We start from the raw sequence: 26,563 nt of genomic DNA on the forward strand, positions 1-26,563 counted from the left end.
TCTCTGGGTAGAAGCCCCAAACCTCCTGATACCCGCAATGAGGCTTCGTGCTGGGACTGCAGTCCGGGAACAAGTTTGTTGCTTCCCAATAGCTGCAAGCAGGGACCAAAAAAGTACTCGGCCTTTAGACAAAAGACATTTTATGCTGATGCCCTTACTCCGGGAGCCTCCAACGTCTTGGGGGTAAGTGCAAAGAGCAATTCTTTTTCTACCACTGTCCTTCTAAAATGGAAAGACCTATGGTACACCTGGTATGGAGAACTATAGCTTTCACCCCAGGACCTAGCCCTTCATTTTGGTCAGAGGCCTTTGTGCAAGACCTTTACCCTTGCAAAGTGAAGCCATGAGGCTCTTCCTGATCACAGTTGTGCTGCCTTCCTCAGTGGCCAGTGCTATCACTGTCATGATGTTGCTCGAGTTTAGGATGCCAGCATGGTAGGGCAAGCACGTGGTTGTGACTGCAGATGACATTTGGAAGTAAAACCCTAATGACAGCCTGCCTCATCAGCCCCCAATCCACATCTTAAGCTGACATCAGGCTGCACTCTGCTGACAAATCCCCTGCCTCCCTGTGCACTGGGCTGAAGTTTCCAGGTATTTATGCCTCTCAGCCTTTTCTGACCAATACTCACAGTCTCAGTTGTCCCTAAAGCTCCGGTAAAGTCGGTCTTACAGTCTCACTTTCTCTCTCTGGACCTCTATAACCCACCCTCCCACTTTGCTGCAACTGTGCTTTGTTATCTCTGACACTTTCTTCACATGCTGCATTTCAGGATGTTTGTGCTGGCCCCCATATGTACCATGCTTTGCTAAGACAGGCGGACCTTGAGCAGCATACCCCTAAAGGTAAATATACTGAGAGGAAACGTGATGTGGCAGGAAATGGGGCCATAACTTTTATGGTTGCTTATAGTGAGCATGCTGGGAACTAGGCTGATGACTCTAGGTTACTGCTCTGCTTTCGTTCTCCTGTCAGTGCCAGGAATGGTGCTAGGCTGCTTGAATGCCCCATGAAAAGTGAATTTCATTTAGAGGTGGAGCAAAGTGATCTGACTGGGTGGTAAAACCATGCTCCCTTTTCTCCTGGATATATCCAGGGTAGACTGCATTGCTGCCTATGGGAGTTTGGTCCCACAGGCTGTATGCCAGGAGATCACTGAATTTGAATGCGTTACCATTGTGTATGGAGCCAGCAATGCCCCTTTCCTGTGAAAGTGGGACCTGCCTGTGAAAGCTGTATTCAGGGTCTAGGTACCCATAGCCAAAGTCACAGTCCTCTGTCATTTATTCATTCTTCATCCAACTGCACCCCAGAGCAGCTTGTTCTCCCTAGATGCAAGGGGTATTTGTGCATACAGAGCTGCTGGTCTCACCTGCTTACAAGAGCTTGTTGTATCATGGATGCTCAAATATAGGAACAGAACATGGTTGAAAGGTTTGCCAGCACTCTCCTGGCCCCTAGAGCATTCTTGGAGATATGGATCATAGGCTGGCAGCGGGTGGGGAGAAAGTGTGCATGTGAGAGGATTTTAGTCTTAGAGGAAGATGGTAACTATATATACCACCTTCCTGTGCTTAGAAGTGACATTTATTTTCATGAGTGAGGACAAATGACTGCATCCTCAACTGAATCTTGACAAGCTAGACTCATCCCTAACAAGTGGAGACAGATCTCTATTTATGATCTGCTGCTTCTTCAAGGGGGAAGCAGCTATCAAGCTGGAAATGTAAATGCAAATGAAACGCTAAGTATTGACATAAATAGTTGATAGTGCAGAAAGTGCCATAATGGATGGTGCCATGGATTTTGCAACAATGAAGCGACAAAATTGGAACAGCTGTGCTCCCTGACAACAAATAAAAATCAGGGCCATTCTGTAAAGACCCCAAGCAAGAGATATGCATGAGCCTAAAGGACCTGTAGTAAACCCTCTGCATTTTAGGAATTCCTCAAAATTATTGTAAGCATCTATGTTGGTAAGGACAATGGAAGTGTTGAGGATCATATTTATTCCAGGCTAGGCACCCTTCCTAGGAGAGGGGAGGAGAGAGAGAGGAGCCAGTTCAGTGGCTATTTCCTTTAGTCCCTAAGCAGACAATGTATACCTATGGGGTTGTGTCAGGGGCCATTTAAGAAGGGCAAGGGAGTGACCTCTTAGAGGACCCTTTCTGTACCCACTCATCCTGAAACTTGTCTGGCTTCGGCATTATTGGCTGCTCTACACAATTGCTTTGAAATCAAGGGGTTGCATCTATGATGGAAGCAGAAGCACACAGAACAGGGTGAAGGACTGGGTCCAAAGCTTGACATCCAAAATACTCGCTTATGAGCCAGAACCTTAAGTTTCTCTTTGATAAAGTGTGAAAGTTCACCAAATGAAAAGCTCTCACTCCACTAAAATCTATTTTTAGCTCAATGCTTAGCTGTCTAGGGAATAGTGCTTTTTAAAACTTGCATGGAATTACTTAATTTAGGTTAAGCTTCAAATTCCCCGTTTGCTGCTGTTCTATTATTTGCAGCTTGTTTAGCAATATAAACAGTTTAGTTTATTTATGGCGTGAGTGACATGGTTTAATTTCAGCCAGTTCTTGAAAAAGTATACTTTTTGCTTAGTCCAAATTTCCTTTGAAAGCATTTGGCCAAATTGTGAGATTGTTAGCTGTTCAACTCAATTTTTTCTCACACCACTACTGATCTGAGTGGGAGGTTCGCTTGATCAAAAACTGAGGAAAGGTTTGTCCCAAGTAAAGTGTGAATTGGGACTTCAGCGCATAAAGATGACCTGAGTGGCTTGTTCTCTCCTGCAATATTCATAAGCCCTTTATCACCATCTTGAGCAAGTTCCTCCCAGCTACGACTGACTCTTGGTCTCAGGGCACCCCAGGGAGGCAGGGGAATCCCACCCCTTTCTGAGAGTGAGGGAAGCTGTGCACTAGAGATACTAACTTGCCCACCATCACATAGAGAGTCTGTAGCAAAGCTAGGAACAAAACAGAGCTCTCTAAAGCCAGGTCAGTGTCCTACCTCCTAATAAGGTGCATGACAGTAATTCTCAGTGGAGGCTTCTTCTGTGCCATCATTTTGATACTGGAAGACCATAATGACATAATGCAGCAGGAAAAAAGGTCTTCCTTTCTGTTTCCCATCTGATGTCAGCTTGATATCTCTCACAAATCTAGTGAAGTGACTTCTGCAGACAACCGAGGAGACAGCACAGTCCTCCTGTGTGTGTGAATGTAAAGCAGAGTGATGTCTGGTGGTTTCAGATGTGTGTTTCTCTTTGTCTCTTAGTCACAACCTTCAGGATGCCTGAGGACTTTGGAAGTGTCCTGGATAAGCAAGTGATTGGACCAACTACTGAGAACCTCATCAAGTCAGATTTCCCAGTTCAATCATTTAAGCCCAAAGTGCAGATTGCCTTCCAAGGTCTTCCAGGGCAATGCCCTCGGGAGATTGAAGTAGAGAGGTAAGTAACCAGAAAGTGGCTAAAGACATCATTACGGAAGGGACACAGCAGATTAGGGTCTTGATTTTTCTTTCAAGACATGACATGTCAAAAACCTTTAGGAAAATACTATCCTGTAAGGCAGTGTTCTCCAAAGTGGGGTGTGCGCATTGGAGGGAGTGCACAAGGCAATTCATTGGGATGTGGGAAGAAAATTTTTTTTTTAAATAGTGTTTATTTTATCTTTTTCTCATCCTTTTTTAATTTCTATTTTTGTGTATGGTCTATAACATACATAATATATTGGTATAGTACATGTGTATAATTTACAAATTGGACTAGATGATCATTGTAGGTCCCTTCCAACAGAACTATTCTATTCTATAGATGAAGAAATATACATGTATGTGGTGTGTGCTCAAAAACTTTTTTACTGGTAGGGGTGGATGATCAAAAAGTGGAGTTACAGGCATGGGAGCCCTTCTAGGCACATTAAGTGGTTATTTCCCCCTCCGATTCAAAACAGGAGAAGACAGCTATATCTCACCTTTGATATTGCTCAGCTCTTAGCCAGCAAGGGGATAGACTCCAATCAGCTGATGCCAAGGCACCACGATCCTGACAGTATGCCAACTATTGAGGAGAAGAAAGATCCCATCTTTCCCATCTACCTGCCATTAAAAGTAAGAGAGCGTGCTTGGTACTTGTGACCTATCTCATTGCTTATACCACAGGACGTTTCTGAGAATTGCAGGACACTTAGCCATCATTGATACAACAAGCAATAAAACCAGGAAATGCTTTAGAGCAGGTTTGGGCCCTGAAGGATCTCTACAAGATGCTGAGCATCTTCTGCAGGGTGCCCGCAACTTCCATCAGAACAAACAGACCTTGAGGGTGCTCCTCACTGTAATTTGTGTGTCCAAAGAAAAGGTGTTGTCTCGTGTCTCCTTCCAGATGCAGTAGTCAACAGTATTACTGCATGAGACCTCTCTAGGTGGTGTCTCTGCTTCCTAGGGAAGGGCTAGAGGTACAGATATTGCTGTTTGGGAGAAGATTGTTGATCAAAGATCAGCACAGCTTTTGCACCTGGACTGTTTTCCCTTTCTGTAGCCCATTTAGGAACTGCATGTTGATTTTCCTCCTATGAAATTTTGTATCAGGTATTTTCTTCTCTCTGAAGTAACACTTAATTTCACTCATGTCCTGGCTTTTTAGATATTTGACAATGACGAGTATGACTGTCGAACACCAGAAGAGTGGATCTCGCTAGGACTGGAGCCAGGTTCTCATGATAGAAAGCCAGTGCCTGGAAAAGCACTCTTACCTACAGATGATGTACTGGGACACGGTAAAGCTTGAATGAGTTACTGCTCAAGCGAGGCAACACTAACAATTACAGGCCCATTCAGCAGAAAGGGAGCATGTAGATTCTGACAAATGCAGCTCTGAATAGCAGAAATGCAATAATTCATTCTGACCAGGCTCAGGCAGACAGAGCAAGAGACCAGGGATCTCAATGACTGTCAGTCCTACCCTGGACTGACTGTTTCCACTCTTTTAGAAGTAGCCTCTGCCTTTTGCCCTCCTTTCTGTGCCTGGAAGTCAGTACAGTCAAAATTTCACTTTATTGATATGTAGGTATCTTCATGAAGTAAGTTAGTTAGCTTGAACACAGTACGTTCTGCCTGGATTTCACTGAAAGTGCAGGATCAGAAATTAAGTTCAGACTGCAGTGAAAATCCAAGTAGTAAATCTGGGGCAAATTAAGTGATGTTGACTTCTGTTGTTTTCCTGTCACTCAGAGCCTTCCCAATGAGAAGGCATCATAGGTACAGCTGTACTGTTCTCCAGTTGTGGCTGCAGCTCATATCAACACATCTGCACTAGCTTTAAAGTGTAGGAACTGGCATGCATACTGACTGCAGCTCTGGGGCAACCTCCAGGGGCTTGGCTGTCTGCAAAACCTAAGCATAAAACGTAAGTGGTGTGGATCCTTGGGCAGCCAGCGTGTGATGGCTGAGTTCTACTTGCAGCTGGCTTGGGGAACACTACACCTGATCACTCCCCAGGTTGAATGGACTGTTCTGCACACAAGTAGTCAGACCCTTTAGGCCCTGGGGGAGGTGAAACCAGTGGCACCCACATAGCACTGTTGAAAATTCCTATAGCTTGGACCTGTGGTTAATAGCATCTATTCTCAACTTCAGTATAATGCTGTCCTGACCTGTATCTACTTTGATACCAATATAGATATATATCTGTCTAGTTAGCATCTCCCAGCATTTAAGAGGATCTGAACATTTAAGGGTTACATGCCCTGGGAATGACCCAGAGAAGTAATAGATTGGGGCAGAAGGTACAGGGTTTTACAGCCACTCCCAAGTAGAAGAACAAGGACTTGTGTGGAGGGTGACACAGGGCTAGAGCCACACATGGGAAAGGAGAATGGGATCCCTGTGGAGCCCATGTGGGTAATGAGGATCAAGGGGTGAGGGAATTGGGAGGCAGAGGGGCCCCCAGGTATGGGTTCAAAGAGTGGATGTAGGGGCATATGGAACCCAAATATGAGACTATGGCTGCAAAGAGTGAGTTGGAGTGCCTGAAGCAGGCAGTGGGAGGATGGTCCACAGGGAACCCATAGAGGTAAGAGGAGGAAAATGGAAGTCTCTGGTGTGTGCAAACAGCTGGAAATGCTAAGCTGTAAGACCCGAGTTCATTATTTAGTTGATCACAGCAGAAATTATGTGATAGTGACTGATATTCAAGCTAGTAAATGGATTTGACTGCAGCCTCATCACTCTGATCAGGAAAGTCCATTTGCTGTAGCCTCCAGGAGAATGGACTAACCTTGTTTTAATCCTTTATTCTCTCAGAGGACCCCAAAAGCCAGAAGTTAATCTACAAATGGATTGATGTTGGTGTTCTGGATTATGACGAGGAGACAGAGCTCTACTTGGTCCATAAAACAGAAGAGAATGGGCTGGTGCGGGATGAAGAAGGGAGACCCATCCTCAATGGAGGAATAACTCCAGAAGGTGTGTTTCAAGTAAGGCCTTTTGGGACCTGGCATATACTCTGAGACCCAGTCCATTACCCATGCTGGTCCTTGGTAGAGATGGGAAGGATGTGAGGAAATTATTTAATTCCTCTCTCTGTTATCACTCTTGACATATGTCTGTTTAACCAGTCCTGAAAAACCTCTAGGGGAGAGAACTCCACACCTTAATTTGACAACCCATTTGAGGCCTTCCCTTTGGTGATACCTTTCCTTTTTCTCTGTCTCCCATCTTTCCTGCCTTCAAGACAAGTTAAATGACAGTCTTTCTGGGCCAATGCCATTTTGAGGGCGTATGTCGACAGATTAAGATGAAGTACCCCCCTTTTGAAAGGTTTGGAGATGCTGCTAATTCCATGCTCCTTGTGTCTTGCTGTCCTCAGCTTTGGTCCCTCATTTTGATCTCCAGTAAGCTAACCCAATTATATTGTCCATCAAAAAGCTGCTGTCAGCATTGCAAACCATTCTGAGTTTTGTGTTCCCTGTAGACTCTTGTAAGCTTTACTTTTGTTTCCCAGGAAGAGCCCCATTGTTGTCATGTCAGTACTGGGTGCCACGAGTTTGCCTGCTGTTTCTGGCTGAAGATCCCCAGGTGTTTGCACAGCGGGTAGTTTCTGCCAACAGCTTGCGTAAGAAGACAGAGGCACTGCTATTGTATCACCTGTATGTGGACTGCATGCCCACAGATGGACTAAATAGCATCAGTGAGAAGAGCCTGGGGAAAATGAAGCTGTTGGCTATGCATACTCCCAAACTGAAGAGAGAAAAGAGGTAAAGCATCAAGTACATGTCTGGGGCCTCAGCCTTCAGTCCATTAACATTGTAGGACTTCACAGGGATACAAATGAGTGGCAATGGAGGCAGATCTTGAGCATCCAACTCATTGACTGTGGATCTCATCTGCTTTCCAGCCTGTGCATACTACCCTCTTGCCCAGAGTGTCATCAGAAGTAGGTAGGACAAGAGCCCCAGGGACACATGAACAGGGTGGGTGATCTGTCAGGATTCCCAGATGAAGCAGGTGTACTTCTTATGCAGATCCACTGAGCCATGCTTACACCTGCAGTTGTGGCCTTCAACAGCAGGAAGGTTGGACAGAAATGGCATGGCTGACCTTGCTGTCTCCCTGTGCTTTCAGGGAACAGATCAGTCATTGCTGAATTGATCTGCAGACCACCAGCTGTCTCCAGAGAGTTGGCTGTTGTCTGCTGGTGACTCTTCTACTTATTAATAGCTGCTAAAATCAAAAGAAGATCTGCACAGCATGAAGCAAACAGAACAGGCGATCTCCAACTGGATATAATCGAGTGTCTCTTTGAGATGCAGTTCATATCAGGAAGGTGTTTTAAGAGTCCCTGGGATGATGAATCATGAGCCATTGGTGGTGTCGCTGGGAATCAGCCATGACTGATTGCTCTGCTCAGAGACAGGAAGGTGTGAAGGGCTGCATGGTCTGCCAGCCTAAACTAGAGAGTAGGAGAGTAATTAGTCTCTGTGAGCAGAAATACAGGTATAAAGAAAAGTACTCTCTCTGCTTGAGGTGAAAGATGATGATTTCCTAGGGCAAACAGAGCAGGGTTGCAGCACTTATACACATGTTTTGGCTGAAGAAACTGATTTCAAGAGACGTTCAGCAGGAGACAGTTGGGAGGACAGCTCGGATAGCCCAGCTTTTCTAGAACTGCCAGCTAGCTTCCTCAGTTCTTGGGGTTTTTTTCCCCTCCTCTCTGTAATGCTTCTCCCTGTGCACACCCCCAGTGGAGATTTTGCTTTGATCTGAAAAGACACTTGAGAAGGCTGCAGTCCTAGTCCCAGGTCCCCACTTGCCCCTCTCATTAAATGTCCAGTTAATAGCTTTCCTGGCTGCTTCATTGTCTGCACAGCTCTCCTAATGCATTCAGTAGTAGGTGAGCTTCTGGGTTAGCAAATCCAGGAGGGAGGGAGTGAAGGGTGGGTTTTGCAGTAAAGCTACAGGCACACTTCTGCTCAAACATCATGCTCAAACAATGATAATTGTTTCTGTGTCTTGTAACAGGGTGTTAGACCATATGTGCTGCCTGGAGAAAGAAGTGAGATTAGACTTTGAACGCACCATGAACAGGATCAGCTTTGACAGAGTCGTCACTTCCAAACCTCAGACATTTTCTTATGTCACCCTGCCAGACAAAGAGGAAAAGAAGGTACCAGAGAAAGGTACGGGACACAGTGAAGCAGTTTGAACTCAGCATGGTTATAGGACCTCTTGTCTTTGATAGTATTCATGCTTTGTTGCAGAAACTCAGGTTCATCTTCATGATTAGGGCTCATAAGGGGCAGCAGCAGGAGATTATATGAGACTTTTGAGTATGTCTGCTCTTTTTCAGGGTATATTTGCATGTTCATGTTACCTCAGTATAACACATTACCATCAATCAGCTAAGCTGCAGTAACACTGCAAGTGTACCCTTAATGGCACCAAATGCATGGCAGTGTAATTAGCTTAACTGCCTTCCACTCTGCACTGTGCTGGGACTGGCTGCCTTCCATTTGCTGTGCTCAGCTGTGGTATACCTCAGGTGTGAAACAGGGCTCAGGCTCTTGTAGAGTCCTGAACTGGAGGAAAATGACCACAGTAAAAGACGGGGGCGCATATTTTGTGCACTTCAGTCTTCCAAAGGCTGGAATGCCTTGAGGTGGTTCACAAGTGGCCTCTCACAGATGAGATGACTCAGCTGTGCCTTGAAACCTCAGTGGGAAGATTCCTCAAGTCCAGTGGTCTTTCTCATGGAAACTTCATGAGCCAAAGCCTCAGGAAGGTCAGGCACTAAGACAGTCCCTCAGTGCCTAATGGGAGGCTGCAGAAAGTCCCTGCTGCAGAGCAGAGATTCATCCAGCCGTCCACTGAAACTGCTACATGATAAGGCCTGTGCATCAGAGAAGAGTCCTTTTCACAAGTGCTGTCCCAAAGGGAGCTGTACTCTTCCTCCAAAACAGAAGCTGGGATGGCCGTTGCAGGCAATAACATGTTCTTTTTTTTGGTGCCAGGGCTCATCTGGATCCCAGACTACCCTTTTGATGAACGACAAGCAGATTTCAACTTTGTCTCACTCCTGACCAGGCCAGAAGTCATCCTTCTCCTTACACAGGTGCAAGATGAGTGCAACAAGGCAGCCACCATGTCTCTGTTTAACTCAACCTTAGCCAAGCATGTCTGCTTGGAGGAGTTTGAACAGATCCAGACCCAGACCTTCACTCAGGTGAGCAGAGGAAGCGTGGGGGGTGGACACATGGAGCAGCCAGCAGGGCTGTCAGCGTGTATTAGACAGATGCAGCAGCTGCAGATCTATTCCCTGGAAACGGATGAGTTTTCAAAGGAGAGATTGTGGGTGGGGCAGGGAGCAATTTGCATGTGCGTGTCGAATTTATTGGGATGTGGGGAGAATGGGCTGAAAGAGCCATAGCTCCCTAGTTAACATCAGCCAATGCTGACCACGCTCTTAGTCATGTGTTGAACAAGTGGCCACATAGGGCTACAGCCCCTCTTTCCTCTCCTGGTCTCCCTGCAGACAACAGTCCTGGTTGGCACTCAAAAGTTTCTAGTTTTTTTATGTCCCCATCCTTCCAGCTGCAGAGCTTTGATTCCTCCTGAAGCGCTCATGGGGGTAATGCTTTCCTACACTCTATGTTCTTTATGTACTTAATTAAATTACTCTGCTTGCGATGCCAGCAGAGACTAGAATAAAAATTTGCAACTCTGTGGTAACTCTCACCAGAAGATCTTCGTGCCCTCTAAATGAGGGCAGCACATTGCACCCTGGATGTGGCCACATGGAGTAGCTTGCACAGGGTTACACAGTAAATCAGTGGCAGAGGGCATGTGCTGGTCCTTCCCAGTCCCATGCTGTTTCAGCTAGGCAGTGCTGTCATCCACTCAGTGACTGAGGTTGTTTTATTACACACAAACAGCAGCTGCCTGTGGAGCAAAAGTGACACTTGGTGGTATTTTAATAAATTAAAACACTGCAGACTGCTGCTGCCGCCCTTGGCTTCTTCCCCTTTTTCTCCTCACTTGCCAAGAGAAGACAACATTCTGTCCTTTACTTGCTCATCATACTGTCTACACAACTTTTTATGAGGGACCCTGACACAGGCAGCTCCAGGGATGCTGCTCTATAGAAAAGAGAACAAAAAGGAAACACTGTGTATAAAAAGAAAGAATAGAGCACTCCCGCTTTTTAATATCAGGCTTTCTTTCTGTAGGGCTTTTGTCAGTGAAGGAGATGTATGGCCAGGTTCAGATGCCACGTGTGTGTGCATGGATTTGACAGCTGCTGTTTAGCTGCCACAGCTCTGAGAGAACAGTTGCATTTCACTGCAGAGAAAGGTGCAGCAGTCCCAGCTAGCAGCTAACCTCACCATACTGCTTTCCCATCAGCACTTGGAGGATTACACAGCTTGCTTTTTTTCTTTACCCTAGGTGCAGGTGTTTCTCAAGGATACTTGGATCAATACTCTAAAGAATGCTGTGAAGAGCAACCTGAGAGTTGCAGGCAAAGACTGGTACAACCTGGAACAGAGCCACTGGGATGTCTACCAGATGTCCAAACTGTGTAAGCTGATGAAGCGCATCAAATTCATGCTTCAGGACTCTGTGCGGTATCTGGTCCAGAACTCGCTGATCAGCTTCACCCAGCTTTTGCTGGATGCTTGCCATGGTATCCTGAATTGCTCAAAGGACATGGAATGGGGAGATGATCTCATCAATAGCCCCTACAGGTGAGGAAGGGAGGGGGAAAAAGGGTGGAAAGAGCAGAAAAGTGTAGTGCCATTGTCTTTCTAACTACTGTTTTTACAAGCAAGCTTTGCACTGTATGGGAACCTTAGGCTAGGCTGTTTCCCCCAGTCCTCCACCTAACACATTTGCTTGAGTATGGAAGAATGACACAAAGCTGGCTGCTCTGTTTGTACAGATTTCAAGTTGCTGTTAGTGATATGAGGCAGCCCATCAGAACCGAGGTCTGCTACTTTGACATACTGTTCTAAAGATTAGCCACTTCCAGCATTCTCAAGGGAGCAAATAATTACTAGTTTTTTTTCTGGAGGCCAGGAAGAATACCAGGAGGCATGGCTGCTTAATTCCATTCTTGGATTAAACCTCAGGAGTAGGATCTGGCCTGGGATCTCTAAGGAATACCAAATTCGGGTTGTCACAGTGCCTAGAATTTTCTTCCATTTGCTATTGATTTAAGGATTTCTGTCCTTCATGGTATTAAAAAGGAAGATTTAGAAATTGAAAACAGGAAGAAAAGAAAAAACCCTGCCACTCACATGAGGCCTTTTACCTTGAAATCAGTGGAATTCTTGACACTGACTTCAGCTGATCCTGAGCCATGCTGGTAACATACAAGATTGGGAGATACTGAATATAACTTCCTGAAGGTGCATTTTAGGATTATATTGGAGATGCTGAATACCTGGTTTGAAGAGCACCTGCAATTTTTCTGTAAAGCAGCTCCAATTCTCAATGTAAGGGTATGACTTTTGGGGATCCTGGTATGTCGCAACTGACACTTCCTTCGCCTTTGATAGACAAGGGATCTCAATGTCTTTACTGGTAAATTCAGAATGCAGTGTTTCATACCTTCAGCTGCATGGGACAGTCCTCCTCTCCTCTGCTTTTCTTTCTAGTCCAGTAGGCGTTTTAGTATCAGCACCAGAGCAATATAGTTTTGTGCCGTTGTCTCAAAAAGCATCCCTGTTCTTCCTTATCTCTTCCCACTGCAGGCCTCAAAGGAATCCACTCTTTGTAACAGACCTTGTGCTAGACAGCAGTGGCGTTCACTTCAGCCCCCCTGTGGAGAGCTTTGAGAAGTCCCTCATTTCTCTGTTCGACAAGGGAATCCTGGTGACTCACACTGTCCCACAGCTGGAGAAGGTGAACTCTTTTGCATCAACAGCGATATAGCTGTGCAAGTCTCAGTGCGTTGCAGCTTGACATAGACACCCCTGAGCTTGTACTGAGGGAGAGGGTTGCAGAAGTAGGTAGCTGGGAATCCAGTTAAATTGATTTGGGCACAGCACTATGCTAATGCAGTTCTATGCTGACAGGATTTCTTCAAGCTCCCCAACCCTGTAGCTATTTCATCTGGTTGCTATCTCTGCTTTGGTGCTGCAGGTTCTGTGGAGACATGTCCTAAGTGCATGGCAGCCGGTAAAAGCTTTCCATAAAGGAAATAGCACCTTTTCCAGTGCTGTCAGTCTGGTGCAGATCTCTTCTGCATATGCATCCTTCTGCCTGTTACTGTGAAAGATATATCTCCCTAGATCACCCTTCTTTGGGGGGCAACATAAAACTGATAAAACAATTCCTGACACAATGTAGAAGGATGGGCTGCATGACTTCCCAAAGGTGCCACTAGTGATTGTCTCGCCCCTCTCCTGAGGACGCATGGTTAGCTCTGCTAGTCCTGAAAGACCTCTCTCCTTCCTTTTCCAGTATGTGTTGGAGAACATACTTATCACAGGCACACCCTTGCTGGAGTCAGTGGGCTTGCATGAACCAGAAGTGGAAGAACTACGTGAGGCTATGCGGTCTGCCATTCAAAAGGCACTGATCCCTCTCCAAGCCTATGCCAAGAGATACGAGAAGTTCCTAGAACTGAATAACAACATCCAGTACTTCCTAAGGTAAGTGGTTTCTGATAAAGGCACCTCTAACCCAAATGGCAAGCTTTTTCAGAAGCTGTTGTGTGGAGGTGCATGAGAATGTGGGACCTGTTGTGAGACCACAGATGTGTGTGATGTGCCTCAGATGTGAGATCAGGCATCCATCAGAGGCAGCCGTGGGCAATGGTCCATGCTTTTAGAGGACATTGGTGGTGGCAGTGAGAATTTCTTCCTGCCTCTGACAGCAGTCTTATTCCTGTCATGTTTGTAAGTGTAATTGGAGATATTAATGGCCCTAAAAATGACTCATCCTGTTTGAAAATCCAGTTAGCATACTTGACTCTGACCTCCTTCAAATAGCGTCTGTTCAAGCTGATAACATTCTGTAGAAAGTAATGTTTTCTTTTGTTTCAGCCTCGTTGTTTTCACTGCCAAAACTCTTTGCACCTATGCTGTCCTTTAGCCTCTGTTACTTTAATGGTCTTGGTTTTAGGCCTCACGTTTTATCCAAACAGTGGGACTGAAGCCCTTTTTCTCTTTTGTTATTCCAGCTTAATCAATTTACAAATCCCATCTGACAAATTCCCGTCTCTTCCTAGAAGACACTGAAGTGCCTGTCCTCCCGCAAGGTGCCTCCTGGTCTTGCCCTGTTTACACCAGTGCTTTCATTTTGTCTCTCCCTCTCCTCTTGCCTTATTACCTCTTTCATCTCTTTCTTCAACTCCTTTTCTGCAGCTAAAATATTTTGTGCTTTTATTCCACTCTACACCTATTATGCTTTAAAATCCATTGTAGATTTGAGTCTGTCCCTTCCCTTGCTTCCCAGTAATGTTCCTTAGCTACATATGAGTTCCGTGTCTTCTCGTATACACATCTTCTGAAACTGAGGGACTGTCAACACTGCTACATGGGTGTAGCTGCAGTGCAGGTGGGCATAGGCAGCCTGGTTTCCTCTGCTTGGTGTTGGTAACTGTAGCAGTGAAGACACTGAAGCAGAGCCTTCAGTGCAGGCTGGTCACCCAAACAGATGGACTTTACATGGGATGTCTTTGCTACTATAGCTTCCCATGCTCAGTTAAAGCTAGCCCTCATGTACATGACTGGTATAAACACTCCTCACTTCCTATGTAGCCGTATCTTTAGTTGTAAGGTCTAGAAGTCATTGGTACCCTCTCAGTCTGTGCTTGCAGAAAGTTGTATACATTTGAATAGATGCATGTTTTAATAACAGTAAACATACTCATTATTAATTTAATGTCTTGATCCTTTGGGCGGACACATCTGGACATCCTACGAACAGCCTGGATGCTCAAATAATCTTAAGGTCTACGTTACCTTTTTTTGTTGGTGGTTTTATTTACAGAGACTACAAAGAGCAATGTCCATCTGCCCAGGAGGTGATGAGTATAGTAAACATGCACTTGTCTGAAAAGGAGAACCTGGACAACACTCTACCTAGTTCTATTGTCATTGGTCCCTTCCATGTCCGTATAGACAATGTAAAGCAAAATCTGTCCAAAAAATACAACAGGCTTGCCACTTCAACGTTGGACATACTGGCTAAAAACCTCCATTTGCAGGTGGAGAATGTAAGTAACCTGGTTCAATAGGTTATCTGTCAGTGTCTTTTCTTGTCCTTCTGCTTTTGAAGTCACTGTGTTAGTGAAATGGCCAAAAGACAGCAACTGAGGCCACATTAATGAGGACATTTTAAAGATTGCATCGGAGTGATTATTTAAAAAACGACTACAGGGGAGACATGCAGAGTCAACTAAATCAAGTATTAAATATACTTAATAAGTTATATGCCTGAAAGTTGTATCTCTTGAGACTAAATTCTTCAAGACCCTGCCATCTTATAAAAATGTGTTGGTGGATTGAAAAGATCTGCCTAGTAGACAACTGGAAGGTCCTTCTGCTCGCTCTGAAGATAACTGGAATACAGACAATTGCATCTGCCAGAGGGTTGTCTAAATGTGTTACTGTCATCATTTCAACTACATACCTGCGGTTCCTCTTCCTCTTTTTTTGGCAGTCTCATTCCGTTTAAGCTCAAATGAGATGGATGGAGAAAGACTGTGGAAAGAAAAAGATGGAACAGGACTGTGTCCTCATCACTTTAGACCACCTTCAGAATGGGAAGTGGGTGGGTCATGGCAGATTTTCCAGTTTGCCCATTAGCAGTTAATGACTTTTTGATGGTCTTTTCTCTGCTGTGTCCTGCAGATCTGTGACGCATATAAAGCGGTCAGCTGCAAAATGCATGAGAAACCAAACAGTATCGAGGAGCTGGCTGAGCTGCGGGAGTGGATGAAGGGAGTCCCTGAGCAACTGGCTGTGCAGGAGGTAGGGCATGCTCTCCTTATGGACAGGGGACACCAAAGGAAGTGAGGAGGAAATTTGTCAATGCAGTGTGTGGTGTCTCAGCAGAACTCCATTTTTTTTGCTTGGATGTCTTCGCATAATGCCATAAGATTCTTGGGTTTGTATTTTTGTAATTCCTAAGATTTGTATTTTTAAATACACATATCATGAATTTAAATATCTATGCAAAACAAAAGAGCAGCTAAAAATCTAAAAGACTTATGCATGCTTTTTGCTACCTTCATGATCCATTCTGCATTTGTGTACTGAATAGCTGTCTTCTAAAAATGAATGCATTCAAGAAAATATTTCTGCTATCAAATGCTCATATTGCTGTTAACATATTTCCTCAAATAGGACATTCTAGTGCCAAGTTATTTCAAAGTTATTTGAAGTGTAGGTCTTCTCCCAGCTGAACAAATGGGGAACAAAGGCATCAAGCTGTAAGCTGACTTGTCCATGCCAAGGAAAGAATCTGGAGGATAACCCAAATCACTCAGTTTCTCTCCAGCACTTTATCCACTAGGTCACACTTCTTTTCATTCTTATAGAACAGAGGGCGATGATGGCGTGATCGTTCGCAGAACAAGGGGTTGTAAATCCATTCCGACTGTTCATACAGCAGAGAAGCAGCCTACATCACATTAAGCTTGTGTGATTAAGGCCCTTCAAAGGCACCTCATGAAAATGAGGTATACACCAGAGAGTTGGAATCAGTGTGGTCTAGAGATGTCTATTTTTTGTCTCTTTCTCTCACCCTGTGCAGGAACTGATTCGTGAAGTCATGGAAGATTACAAGGTCATGGAGGAATTCCTTTACAATCTTACTGAAGAAGATTTCAATGACAAGTGAGCACAAGGCATTTCTCCCACTGTCCAAGTGGGACACTTTGCCGCAATTACTGTTCTCAGGGCTTCAGGGGCTATGTGTCTATCAAGGGCTTCAGCAGAACTTTTAAGTGCCTCTCGGGCTGTATGAGCACTGAATTCTTGAAATGAAGTTTATAGAGAAGAAGTGTGGGTTCCTGCTGCCTTCTGGCCTGGGGCAAGGCAAACTGATAGCTATTAACCTGTTTAACATATTAAAGCTTCTTTCTCTTGGGGTTTTTTTTTGAGACATTTGCAAAGTCTCAAAGTGCACAGTTTAGTCTGTGTCTGAAACTGAATGAACACTTCCAAGGTAGGAACACTCCCAGGGTTTTCATAGGAGTAGGAAGGAACATGAACCATGTATTATTACTACATTTCTTTTCCATGCAGCCTCCTCTTAGTTTTGTCTTTGGCTATGTTATTCAGATTGGGGCCTGACTATGCCCCAGTAGCAGAGTCAGCTCACAAACACAGCTACACAGCTTCTAAAGCCCGCTCAGCCCTGGAAGCACCTCTCGTATGACACGGACTTCGTCCAGTGTGCCTGCAACCTGAGTGGGTTTCTGCAGAGTGCTCCTGAAACTAGAAACATGGGATGCACAGTGCAAAAAACCCACAGGAGCTGCAGGAAAGCAGCTCAGCTCTAGGACAGCTTAGCACAGATATAGCTGTATGCCCACTGGCCAGACCTGACACATGCAGAACTAGTAGGACGTTGCTCCATCCCCAGGCGCTGGGAGGGGTGTGACCTTAAGCGTAATGCTGCAGAGCTTGCATCTGGCATTTCACACAAGCTAAAAAGTCCAAATGGAGGAATGGGTGGGCTACAGCTGAGCAAGAACCAAGAAACCTGCCCTGGCATGAGCAGCCACTTTGTGCAGCCTTTCCTGTATCTATCTGCACTGCACTCCGCAGGGCATTCTGCAGAAGCTGCTATCCAAGGCTTCACTGTATCTGGGTTACCCTGGCCCCTCACTGCCCAGCTTAACAGGAGACTGGCTTTTTCAGTAGCCCTGAAAAGCCACAAGCCAAGACTCTGACCCCATTTTTTTCAGTTCCTTGTGAATACATTCAAAGGCAGACATTCCCTCTGGATGCCAACTGTTATTTTGCTGTCTCCTAGCTTTTCAGCAATGTACTGGATTTGTTCCTTTTAAAAAGGCCCTCCACTTCTCCCCAGCCCTCTCCATTTGAATAGCCTAGTCACAAGGACTGCATATCAACAAGAAAAGCTGAAAAAAAAAAGTTTTGTTGAAACCACGTGTATTTCTGTTGTAAAGTTTCCTTGTTTGGTGGGAGTTGGCTTTCTCATTCTGTTATTTTCAGCATTTCAAACATTTGCTCAGAAAGCTTCTCTCTCTCTCTCTCTCCTTTTGTTGTTGTTGTTGTTTGCTGTATCATGTGAGTGCAGGTGGGCTGCAAGTTACTGGCCACTGAAAATAACTATGCAAGCTGAGTCCGTTCGGCTCCAGCACCTGGATGATGAAGACAGATTTCGCAAAATCCAGGTCATGGATCAGAATGGCTTTCAAGACAAACTGGAAGAGATGCAGGTATTAAGCCACTAACAATAAACTGTCCAGAGAAGGGGGGCTTGAAGCTCTTGTGGTCAACTGGGTGGGAAACTTTCAGAAGATATTTTAGTCAGATGAGTTTTTAGGTCAATGTAATGTTGGACCAAAAATTACCACCACCCCCCCACCCGGTTTTTTATTGGAAGTTGGGCTTTTGATTAAGAGTTTCATTTTTGTGTGAAGGACAATACTTTTTGCAGAAATACTGATTTTTCACTGGGAAGGTGTTCATTGGGATACAAAATTCTGATTCTTGGTGCTCGGGCAATCCATGCACCTCCTTTTTCTTTCTTGTGTACTCAGTTCCCTGCAGAGCATCTCCCATGATGCATTGCCATCAAGGGGGAAAAATACAGCATTCAATCATGGAACTCATTTCATGTGAAAGACCCTGAAACAGCAACAGAGTTTTGAATCTGAGATACCTCTGGTTTCTGCTGAAACAGTCTGAATTTTATTTTTCACCAGAAACTCCTAAATACAGAAAAAAAATGCCATCTTGGAAAGGCTGTAATCAGTGACCTAGATTATCTTGGAAATAGACTCCCAAAATGATAATACCCCAACACTGGATTAAAAAACCAACAACAACAAACAAACCAACACAAACAAACAAACCCAACAAAACCGAAAAGTTATTAGAGAACCTCTAGATGTGTGTTGCTAAACAATTCATGGAAACAAACTGAGTGACCTTGTAGAGCTATCATTTTCACTTTACTGATTCTGTAGCTAACGAACAGTATAAATTCAGTAGCAAGAAATTTGGGCACAGTCTTATTGCTCCTACTTCTCAGGGATTAACTGTTGTCACAAAGACGAAAAGCAGCTGGTCATCACATTTGCGCTTTCAACCACCTGACCAGTGGTTATTGCTTCTCCTCACCGCTTTCATTGTGGTCTAAATAGAAGTAGAATTGGATTGGGGGAGGTGAAATTGTGAGCATAAAAATCTTGCCTTGAATGTAACAAAGAGCACAACAGGAAGCTAAGATCTCCAGAGGCAGCACTCAGCTTTAGAGCCACATCTCATGCCTGCCTTTTCTCTTCCAGCTGACTGTAGGTGGATTTTCCATCCAGGTGGACATTAACCAAGCTCATGAGCTGGCTAACAAAGCAAGGGAGGTCAGGAAGCAGCTGAAGGAGCTTCAGAATTTGGCAATTCTCTACAACAACAGGGAAAGAATCTTTGGGATGAAAGTTACTAATGTAAGTGTCAGGTCCTGTACCTACAAGACTCTAATCTTTGTTGGGCCTTCTAGGTGGTAGGTAGAGCAAATAATGAGACACAGTTCCTCAGGAAGGAATCCTTCATGCTCTTTAGGTTTATCTGATTAACTGCTCTGCGGTCCTGTAGAATGACCACACTGCTCCATCACTCCACTGTGCTGCAGAAGAGCTGATCCCAGGCGAACGTGGAAGGCTGCTCCTGGGCCTGATATTGCCACTTCTGTGAGACACTTTGGGTGCCCACATTCAGATCTGAGTGATGTTAATGAGGAGGAATTGGATGGGAAAGGTCTTGAAGCAGCAGTTAAGATGCATCAATTTCTGTAAGGCTGTTACTGCAGTTACATGGACGTGAATGAGTGGTTGCATAGTGGTGTGCAGGCAGCTGGCTGAGCTCGGAGCGTAGCATGTTCTCCTAAGGCAACAGTTTATATAGCTGCAAACACTCATTTTGCCTGTAGATGTTCAGCTGCCAATGCATCATTGTCATCCACGTCTAGCCTAGTCTGGCTGCAGAGTAGAAGTGGAGTTCACGTGATCCTTTCCTACTTCTTAATCTGTGGTTACTTGTCCTTTACTGTAAGGAGCCAAGTTTCAATATGATGTGCAGTGTGTGCTTTCACTGACTGTGTGTGGACTGCACATCAAAATCTCCTCATTCTGCAGCGGAGCATTTGTAGAGACAAGTGGAGAGAGTGCTTTCCACGCTAGACACGTGGTGCAGGCACAGCTTCACTGGATGCTTTTCGGCCTGAATGTGTAACGCACAGCTCTGCTAGTTGCTGTCCCTTGGAATCCTATATTGTGGTCCCAGGAGAAGGTAGTCTGATACATCCTCTTGAAGTACACTTTTTCTCATTGCTTGCTAGAGATTCAAAAAAGAACTGTGCCTTTTTTGGCCTTTTGACATGCAAGCTGTCATCCAGAGCAGAATACAGTTGTTGCTTATTCTGTTCTTTATTCTTGCTTTTTCTCTCTCTCCAAAGTACAGTAAGCTATCCAGGATGGTTAAGGACTTCCAGCCATACTATGATCTCTGGACTACAGTGTCAGACTGGATGCAATGGCATGAGAGCTGGATGAATGATCCTCTCGTGGAAATTGAGGCTGAGCAGCTAGAAAAGAATGTCAGTGACTCTTTTAAGACAATGCAGAGATGCATGAAGCAGTTCAAGGATTCACCAGGTAGATAAGCAGTCTGGGGAAAGGAAGTTGGTGCATATCAGCATTTTGATGTGAGGCATGTCACAGAGTGCTCTGAACAGGGATTGTCAGGATGTCACATGGATATGTTGTGTGTATTAGAGCCAGCTGAGAAAATGCTAGCAAAGTTATTTTCCACTTTTTTGCTGGAACTATGATGATTCACATCTAGATGCTAGTTTGCTGCTTGAAGTACCAGTTTGGCATGGAAACAACCAGGCTGCAAATCCCTTTTATACCTAATTCCCAAGACAGTACTGAAATAAAAGCCACCCTCTTATGTTGCAATTAATAATTACTCGTTTACGTAAAGTAAAATAATCCAGACTAGTCACAGAGAAATTACTATATAGCCAGTGGCTAGACATGTGGGTTTAAGCCCTTATGCAAGTCAGGCAGCAAAGGAACCTGAATCTGGGTCTTCCAGGTGCTGTTTTCTTGGCCAATCTTATTTTCTCTATTGGCCAATGAATTTAATGGAAAGCCAGAAGAGATCTTGATTTTGTTATGAATAAAATGAAATTGCAAAATCTGGAAATGATCTGTGGAATGTAATAACCATTTTCCTTCCTGCTTGAATGTGTATGAAGTTTAGATGATCGCATCCAGCCCTTGCAATTCACATGAAGGTCTTTTAATGATGGCTCCTAGTAAAGCTGGAATTGAGACTTCAGTTGTAGCTTAACTTCCCATTCCATGATTCTCAGAGATGCGTTGGTCATTCTTTAGAGCTAATTCTAAAATCTCCTGCCAGATGGCTTAGATTGAAATATATTTTGCAGTGGGAGATTTTTGATTCATCCTTTTTAACTTGAACTCGCTCTTAAACAATGCCATGAATCAGCCCCAATGGAGGAGGTGATGAGTGGATGCGTGAGTAACTATGAATCATTATGGTAAACAGAAATACTAAGAATACCTGCTCATATTCATTGCAATATTCCCTGGCACCTGGTAAAATATATGCTTCGTCCTTGAGTCTGCCTCGTCTTTGCATACGACCCAGCAGGGAGTATGAGGTGGTCACATCCTTGCTGTGAGTGTGCAATGCGACCATGCAGAGTGCAATAAGAGGAGGCACATGCTGTAGCCAAATTTTGGAAAGGAAGCAAGTCCCATGTTCTTTGCCTGTCCATTTGCTTTCTCCATTTCCATAGCTGGCTGTGATCCTAGCCTACTTCTAGCTTCTATGTATAGTGTCCATCTTCTATTTAGGATGGCGTGAGCTGGGGTGTGAGATAACTCGCAACCCAATCGTGTTAAGGAAGTGAAGATCTTGGAATGATGACCAGAGCTTCTAAAATACCTATTGGCAGATGGGACTTCATCATGCTTGGGCCCATATTAAGGAATTAAATTTGTTTGCTTCTCATCTTCCAGTGAGCTCTAGACTAAGGCACACTTCTCTTAGCATGGACTTGCCTGTAACAGACTTTTGGCTAATAGGCAGGTCTGCTTCTGGGAGTAGGCTTGAATCCTTGCTTAGTAGCCATGTAGAGAGAGCCTTTGTGTCCTCATTACTTCAACCTGCACTTTCCAGTGCTCTCTCCTGCTGCTTACCTATCCCATACCATGTGTCTACAAGCATATCAGGCTTTAGACAACTTCTAGGAAGTTCCTTAAGGCAACTTCCTCACACACTGTTGTTGTTGATATTCTGTTTTTCTCCCTGAAAGCCTGCCAGGGTGTGGCAATGGAGTTTCGAGACAAGATTGAAGAATTCAGACTATACGTCCCCTTAATTCAAGGGCTGCACAATCCTGGTATGAGAAACCGGCACTGGGAGATGCTGTCAGAAGATATTAACATCAATATCAAGCTAGAACCCAGTCTGACAGTTGGTCGCTGCTTGGACATGAACCTGCTGGACCATATTGAGAGCATTACCAAAGTAGCTGAGATAGCTGGCAAGGAATACGCCATTGAGAATGTAAGGAGAGAGGGACTTGCTGTGTCTTTGGTTGCTTCTCAAAAAGGTTTCTGTTGAGCAGGCAGTCATTGCCTTGGGTGATGTTCCTATTGTCCCAGAGCATCAGACACATTCTGCAGCACAAGTAAAAAGGCTGCTGCTCTTAGAAGAGGGAGCAATGGCCACGCAACTGAGTTCACACACTAGAAGTCATTTCACCTTGTGTAGAATTTCAGTTGTAGCATAACAGCACTGCCTGATGGTTATGCTGATCCACTGGTTGGGTCTCACACCTCACTGTGGGATAAGTGACTGTTTAAGTTAAAATAAATTGATTGACTGCCTTCTGCTATTCAAATGTTATGTCAGGGAGATTAGCTGCGACTGGAAACGGAGGTGGCAAATCCTTTAACACAGTAAACGTGCAGGGAAGACTTGCTGGCTCTGGAGATTCATAGGTTAGATAGTCTTTCAGCTTCAGTTCATCAGTTCGGATACAACCTAAGATGGTCTTGATTGAAAGTCATTACCTTCTGGCAGCTTTTGTTCTCTGAAATCTCAGGCAAGTTCCCGATGGATAGCTACCACTTTCACAAAGCCATCATTAACCATAATCATTAATAGGCACTTTGTTGGCACCCTCAGTGCATCTAGTAGCATAAATGGGCCTGGAGATGAAATTGCCCTTTTTTCCTCTCAAGGTGCTCCTTTCAGGACAGCGTTGAGGTGTTGAGTCCATGGGCAGTGCAGAGGAAACGTGCTGTTGCTTAGTGTGTCTGCATTAAATACGTAGCTGCAGTTTCCAGTGGAATCCAAGAGCAAAAATCTGTCAGTTGCTAGAGAGGGGCATTAAGAGAGTTGTAGAAGCTGGGATAACCATTGCACAGGTTGTATCTGAAAATTAAATTGCTTGTCCCTCCGTTCCAGGCACTCGACAAGATGGAGAGTGAATGGAACTCTGTTGTATTTACTGTGATGCTTTACAAAGACACAGATACCTTTATTCTGAAAAACGCCGATGAAGCTTCTCAACTCCTAGACGATCATATTGTCATGATTCAGAGTATGTCCTTCTCACCATTCAAGAAACCTTTTGAGGAAAGGATGAACACATGGGAAAATAAGCTGAAGATGACACAGGTATTGGTTTCTTACCCACACGTGTGTGGTGAAGGCAGGCAGCTGGACTGTGCTGCCATGCTTGAACATGGACAGTGTGCAGTTGCCACTAGGGAACTGGAAGGACAACTATCAAGAGAATAACAGTCTTGAGGGAGGAAGAGGGCCTGTTGAAGCCCTCTGACTCTAGTAAAAGAGGGGATAAACTCAGAGCCTTATTCTGCAAACAGCAGTGATGAAATTCCAGCTCTTTTGCTGCCTATTGCAACACTTTTTGGTGGGGCTGGGACTCTCGCATTGCTGTGAATAATCCTACTGGCATCTCTAATCATATTATACTGTGGACCTTACAGATTCTTACAGGCCCTGTGAAATCCATGCTAATCATTCACATCTCAGTGTAGGAAAGCACGTGGAAGGCTGCTGTTTAGAGCAAGATCTGGCAGACCGTGCCAGGCCTTCTTTATCAAACCAGAGCATGAATGCTCAGCACCCAGCAGGACTCAGCCAGCAGAAGAGCATTTTGCTGCAGGAAAAAAATTCCAGTACAAGTATCTGGCTAGAGAACTCTGTGTAAATGCTGATGTTTGATGCATGGCATCATTGTTATCTGTTATTTATAACTACCTTACTCTGTTTATTGGAGCTTACCATCTGGGTGTGCTTGGGCCATGGGCTGCCAGAGTGCTAGCCTTGTCTCATGACGATACAGAAATGCTACTTTAAGTCCTAAGGCAGTAGGTGGCATGGGGAAATTCAGTTATTTACTGTGTGGGTTTGGCTGTGATGTTGTCCATGTTTTCACCCTGCCTTTCCTACCCCTTCTTTTGATTGCGTTCATTCCTGTCACTAAAGGCCCATGAATCTGCTTCTGGGAAGTGGCTTATCAGGGTTAGCTGATGGAGTATGGCAAACACCATTGTCTGTATTACTGGAAAACCCCACCTCTTGCTAGGTCAAGTGGCTGCCTGTGCTCAGGGAATGATAGATAGTGCCGCATGACTAAGGCAGTCTGAAAGGGAGTCAAATGCTTGAGCTGCTTTGCAATGTTGGACAAGTTTCCCATACCTTCCAATCTCCCATGCCTGAAGAGGAGGAGGATGTTCTTCCAGCCTAATTTTCTTGCTCCTTTGAATGCCTGACAAACAGGGTTTCCTGTATGGTGTCTAACTTAAATGTTTAGCTTTTCATTCATTCTCTTTGAATTAAGAGTGTTGTTCGAAGATCTTTTCATGGATTATTCTGTAGGCAAGGCTGGGGCTGAGGTACATCAGGCAGGAGAGAGGATATGACAGAATTGCAGAGTCTGGCATATTTTATTTGTCATTCTTCTTCCCCAAAAAAGCTCTTTTCACAAAATAAAATCCCCATCTTACTGTGTGCTCACATTGTGCTATCTTCTGTAAAATAGAGAAACACTAGCCACAGAAATTGCACCTAGCACCACTGAGTCCCTTTGAGCTTTAGCAGTGGCTTACACATATTTCTGAACTATCTCCATTAAACTAATGCGTGTTGGTTCTGATGCCTGTTGAGAACAGTTAGCAAAGGGAATTGCTAGGAAATTATTAATTATTTGGGAAGGAAGTTCCAGCTCCTGATGCTGCAGGTAGGTTTTAGAATTGTGGAAGGTTTAAGTGCAGCATCACCTCTTTTTTCCTTTTTTTTTTTTTTTTTTTTTTTTTAACCTATTCTGGTGCACAGTTTGAATGGTTTTGTCAAACAGGTTCATAGCATGGTGTCCTGATATGCTCTTCTTGCTTCCCACTAGGATGTCCTAGAGGAATGGCTGAACTGCCAGCGCTCTTGGCTCTACTTGGAGCCCATCTTTAGGTCAGAGGACATCAAAAGACAACTCCCATTAGAAAGCCAGCGCTACCAGGCCATGGATAGGGACTGGAGGAACATCATGAAGAATGCTAATGAAAACCCTGAGGTGTGTGCCTTGATGAAAGCCAGCGCAGGTATCCCAAACTCCTTGGAGCTGTGCTCACACAAGGACTGCCTTTGAGGTTTTGCTTTTGTAATGGTGCAGGCATAAGCAGCGCTGTATAAACCATGCAACATTGCCCAGGGCGGTGTGCTAGGTTTCTTCTCTTGGAACTTGGCCTTTCGTTCTGCTGTCCAGAGTTGTTCCCTGTGATGCCTTGCACCAAGCTGTCCACGCCACCAAATACCTTCTCCTCAGCACAGACTCCCTACCTCCTACGACTCTTGTAACCAGTCCTGCTATAACTGTAATCCATAAAATAACTCCTTTGATTCCTCCTCAAGACTGACTCTTTAAATTGTTTAGAGCCATTGTTTTCGCCTGTTTCTCTGTCCTGGTAGCAGTGCTCTCCACTCTTCTGTTCTCCAGTCTTTACTTCCCAGGACTCCATCACCACTTGTATTCCATATTACAAATGTTGGTATTTAGGGGAACCCAGAAATGTGCTTGTCACATCCGTAAGTGCTGTTTCCCCTCCTTGCCCACAAAGCTCACACCTCTCCAGATCCCTGTGAAAGTATTCCTGTGAATGAGTCATTTAAATCCTATCAGTAACATCACTGGGCAACCCAATTATCTCCACTGCCTTATCTCCCACGTGCTCAGAATATTGATGCTTCCTCTGTTCTCCATTCTGTTTATAGGTGATTTCTTTGTGCCCTGATCCTATGCTACTAGAGAACCTGCGAAAATGTAACAAACTACTCGAACTTGTGCAGAAAGGTCTGAGTGAATATCTGGAGACAAAGAGAGGAGCTTTTCCCAGGTAATCCCAAATTTCAGTGGGCTGGATCACACTCCCTGGTTCAGAAAATATGAAAGGAGAGGCTCACTCAAGTTCACTCTGCCAAGAAGGAGCAAAACAATCTAAGCTTAGGATATTGTCATGAGACTGCAAACATAAGCAAGGCTGTGCCTTTCAATGCTGCCATCTGATGGGGAGAAAACAGGCAGACACAAATGTTGTGAGTTGAGAGCAGCCTGGTAGCGTTGTTGCATATCTGTGCCCCATGATTTGTCTAGAAAGGATGGGGTAAAATGAAAACCTCCATGTAACTCTGTCCCTTGTTCCTGAAGGAATACTTCTATTTTTATACTTATTTAAACCCACTTTGCATGGGAATAACTGACTTCTGCAGATGGAGCGGTCTGTCT

The 26,563-nt window shown here is 44.6% G+C and overlaps 1 protein-coding gene across 1 annotated transcript in view; it reads left to right on the plus strand.

Moving 5' to 3' along the window:
- Positions 1 to 779: 779 nt before the first annotated feature.
- The window catches only part of DNAH1 (dynein axonemal heavy chain 1), a 70,191-nt gene continuing 44,407 nt past the window's right edge, over positions 780 to 26,563 (plus strand). Inside the window, exons 1-21 of the mRNA XM_041118600.1 lie at positions 780 to 846; positions 3,293 to 3,467; positions 3,973 to 4,129; positions 4,665 to 4,797; positions 6,323 to 6,484; positions 7,023 to 7,275; positions 8,540 to 8,697; positions 9,529 to 9,740; positions 10,961 to 11,259; positions 12,268 to 12,418; positions 12,980 to 13,170; positions 14,513 to 14,738; positions 15,376 to 15,495; positions 16,280 to 16,362; positions 17,795 to 17,936; positions 19,011 to 19,166; positions 20,174 to 20,372; positions 22,067 to 22,320; positions 23,227 to 23,439; positions 25,190 to 25,354; positions 26,053 to 26,174. Of these exons, the coding sequence (XP_040974534.1) occupies positions 795 to 846; positions 3,293 to 3,467; positions 3,973 to 4,129; positions 4,665 to 4,797; positions 6,323 to 6,484; positions 7,023 to 7,275; positions 8,540 to 8,697; positions 9,529 to 9,740; positions 10,961 to 11,259; positions 12,268 to 12,418; positions 12,980 to 13,170; positions 14,513 to 14,738; positions 15,376 to 15,495; positions 16,280 to 16,362; positions 17,795 to 17,936; positions 19,011 to 19,166; positions 20,174 to 20,372; positions 22,067 to 22,320; positions 23,227 to 23,439; positions 25,190 to 25,354; positions 26,053 to 26,174 (3,623 nt within the window). The 5' untranslated portion in view covers positions 780 to 794. The remainder of the gene's footprint in view (positions 847 to 3,292; positions 3,468 to 3,972; positions 4,130 to 4,664; positions 4,798 to 6,322; positions 6,485 to 7,022; positions 7,276 to 8,539; positions 8,698 to 9,528; positions 9,741 to 10,960; positions 11,260 to 12,267; positions 12,419 to 12,979; positions 13,171 to 14,512; positions 14,739 to 15,375; positions 15,496 to 16,279; positions 16,363 to 17,794; positions 17,937 to 19,010; positions 19,167 to 20,173; positions 20,373 to 22,066; positions 22,321 to 23,226; positions 23,440 to 25,189; positions 25,355 to 26,052; positions 26,175 to 26,563) is intronic.

The sequence above is a fragment of the Aquila chrysaetos genome, chromosome 20, assembly GCF_900496995.4.
Source record: "Aquila chrysaetos chrysaetos chromosome 20, bAquChr1.4, whole genome shotgun sequence".
In the NCBI taxonomy this organism is placed as follows: domain Eukaryota; kingdom Metazoa; phylum Chordata; class Aves; order Accipitriformes; family Accipitridae; genus Aquila; species Aquila chrysaetos.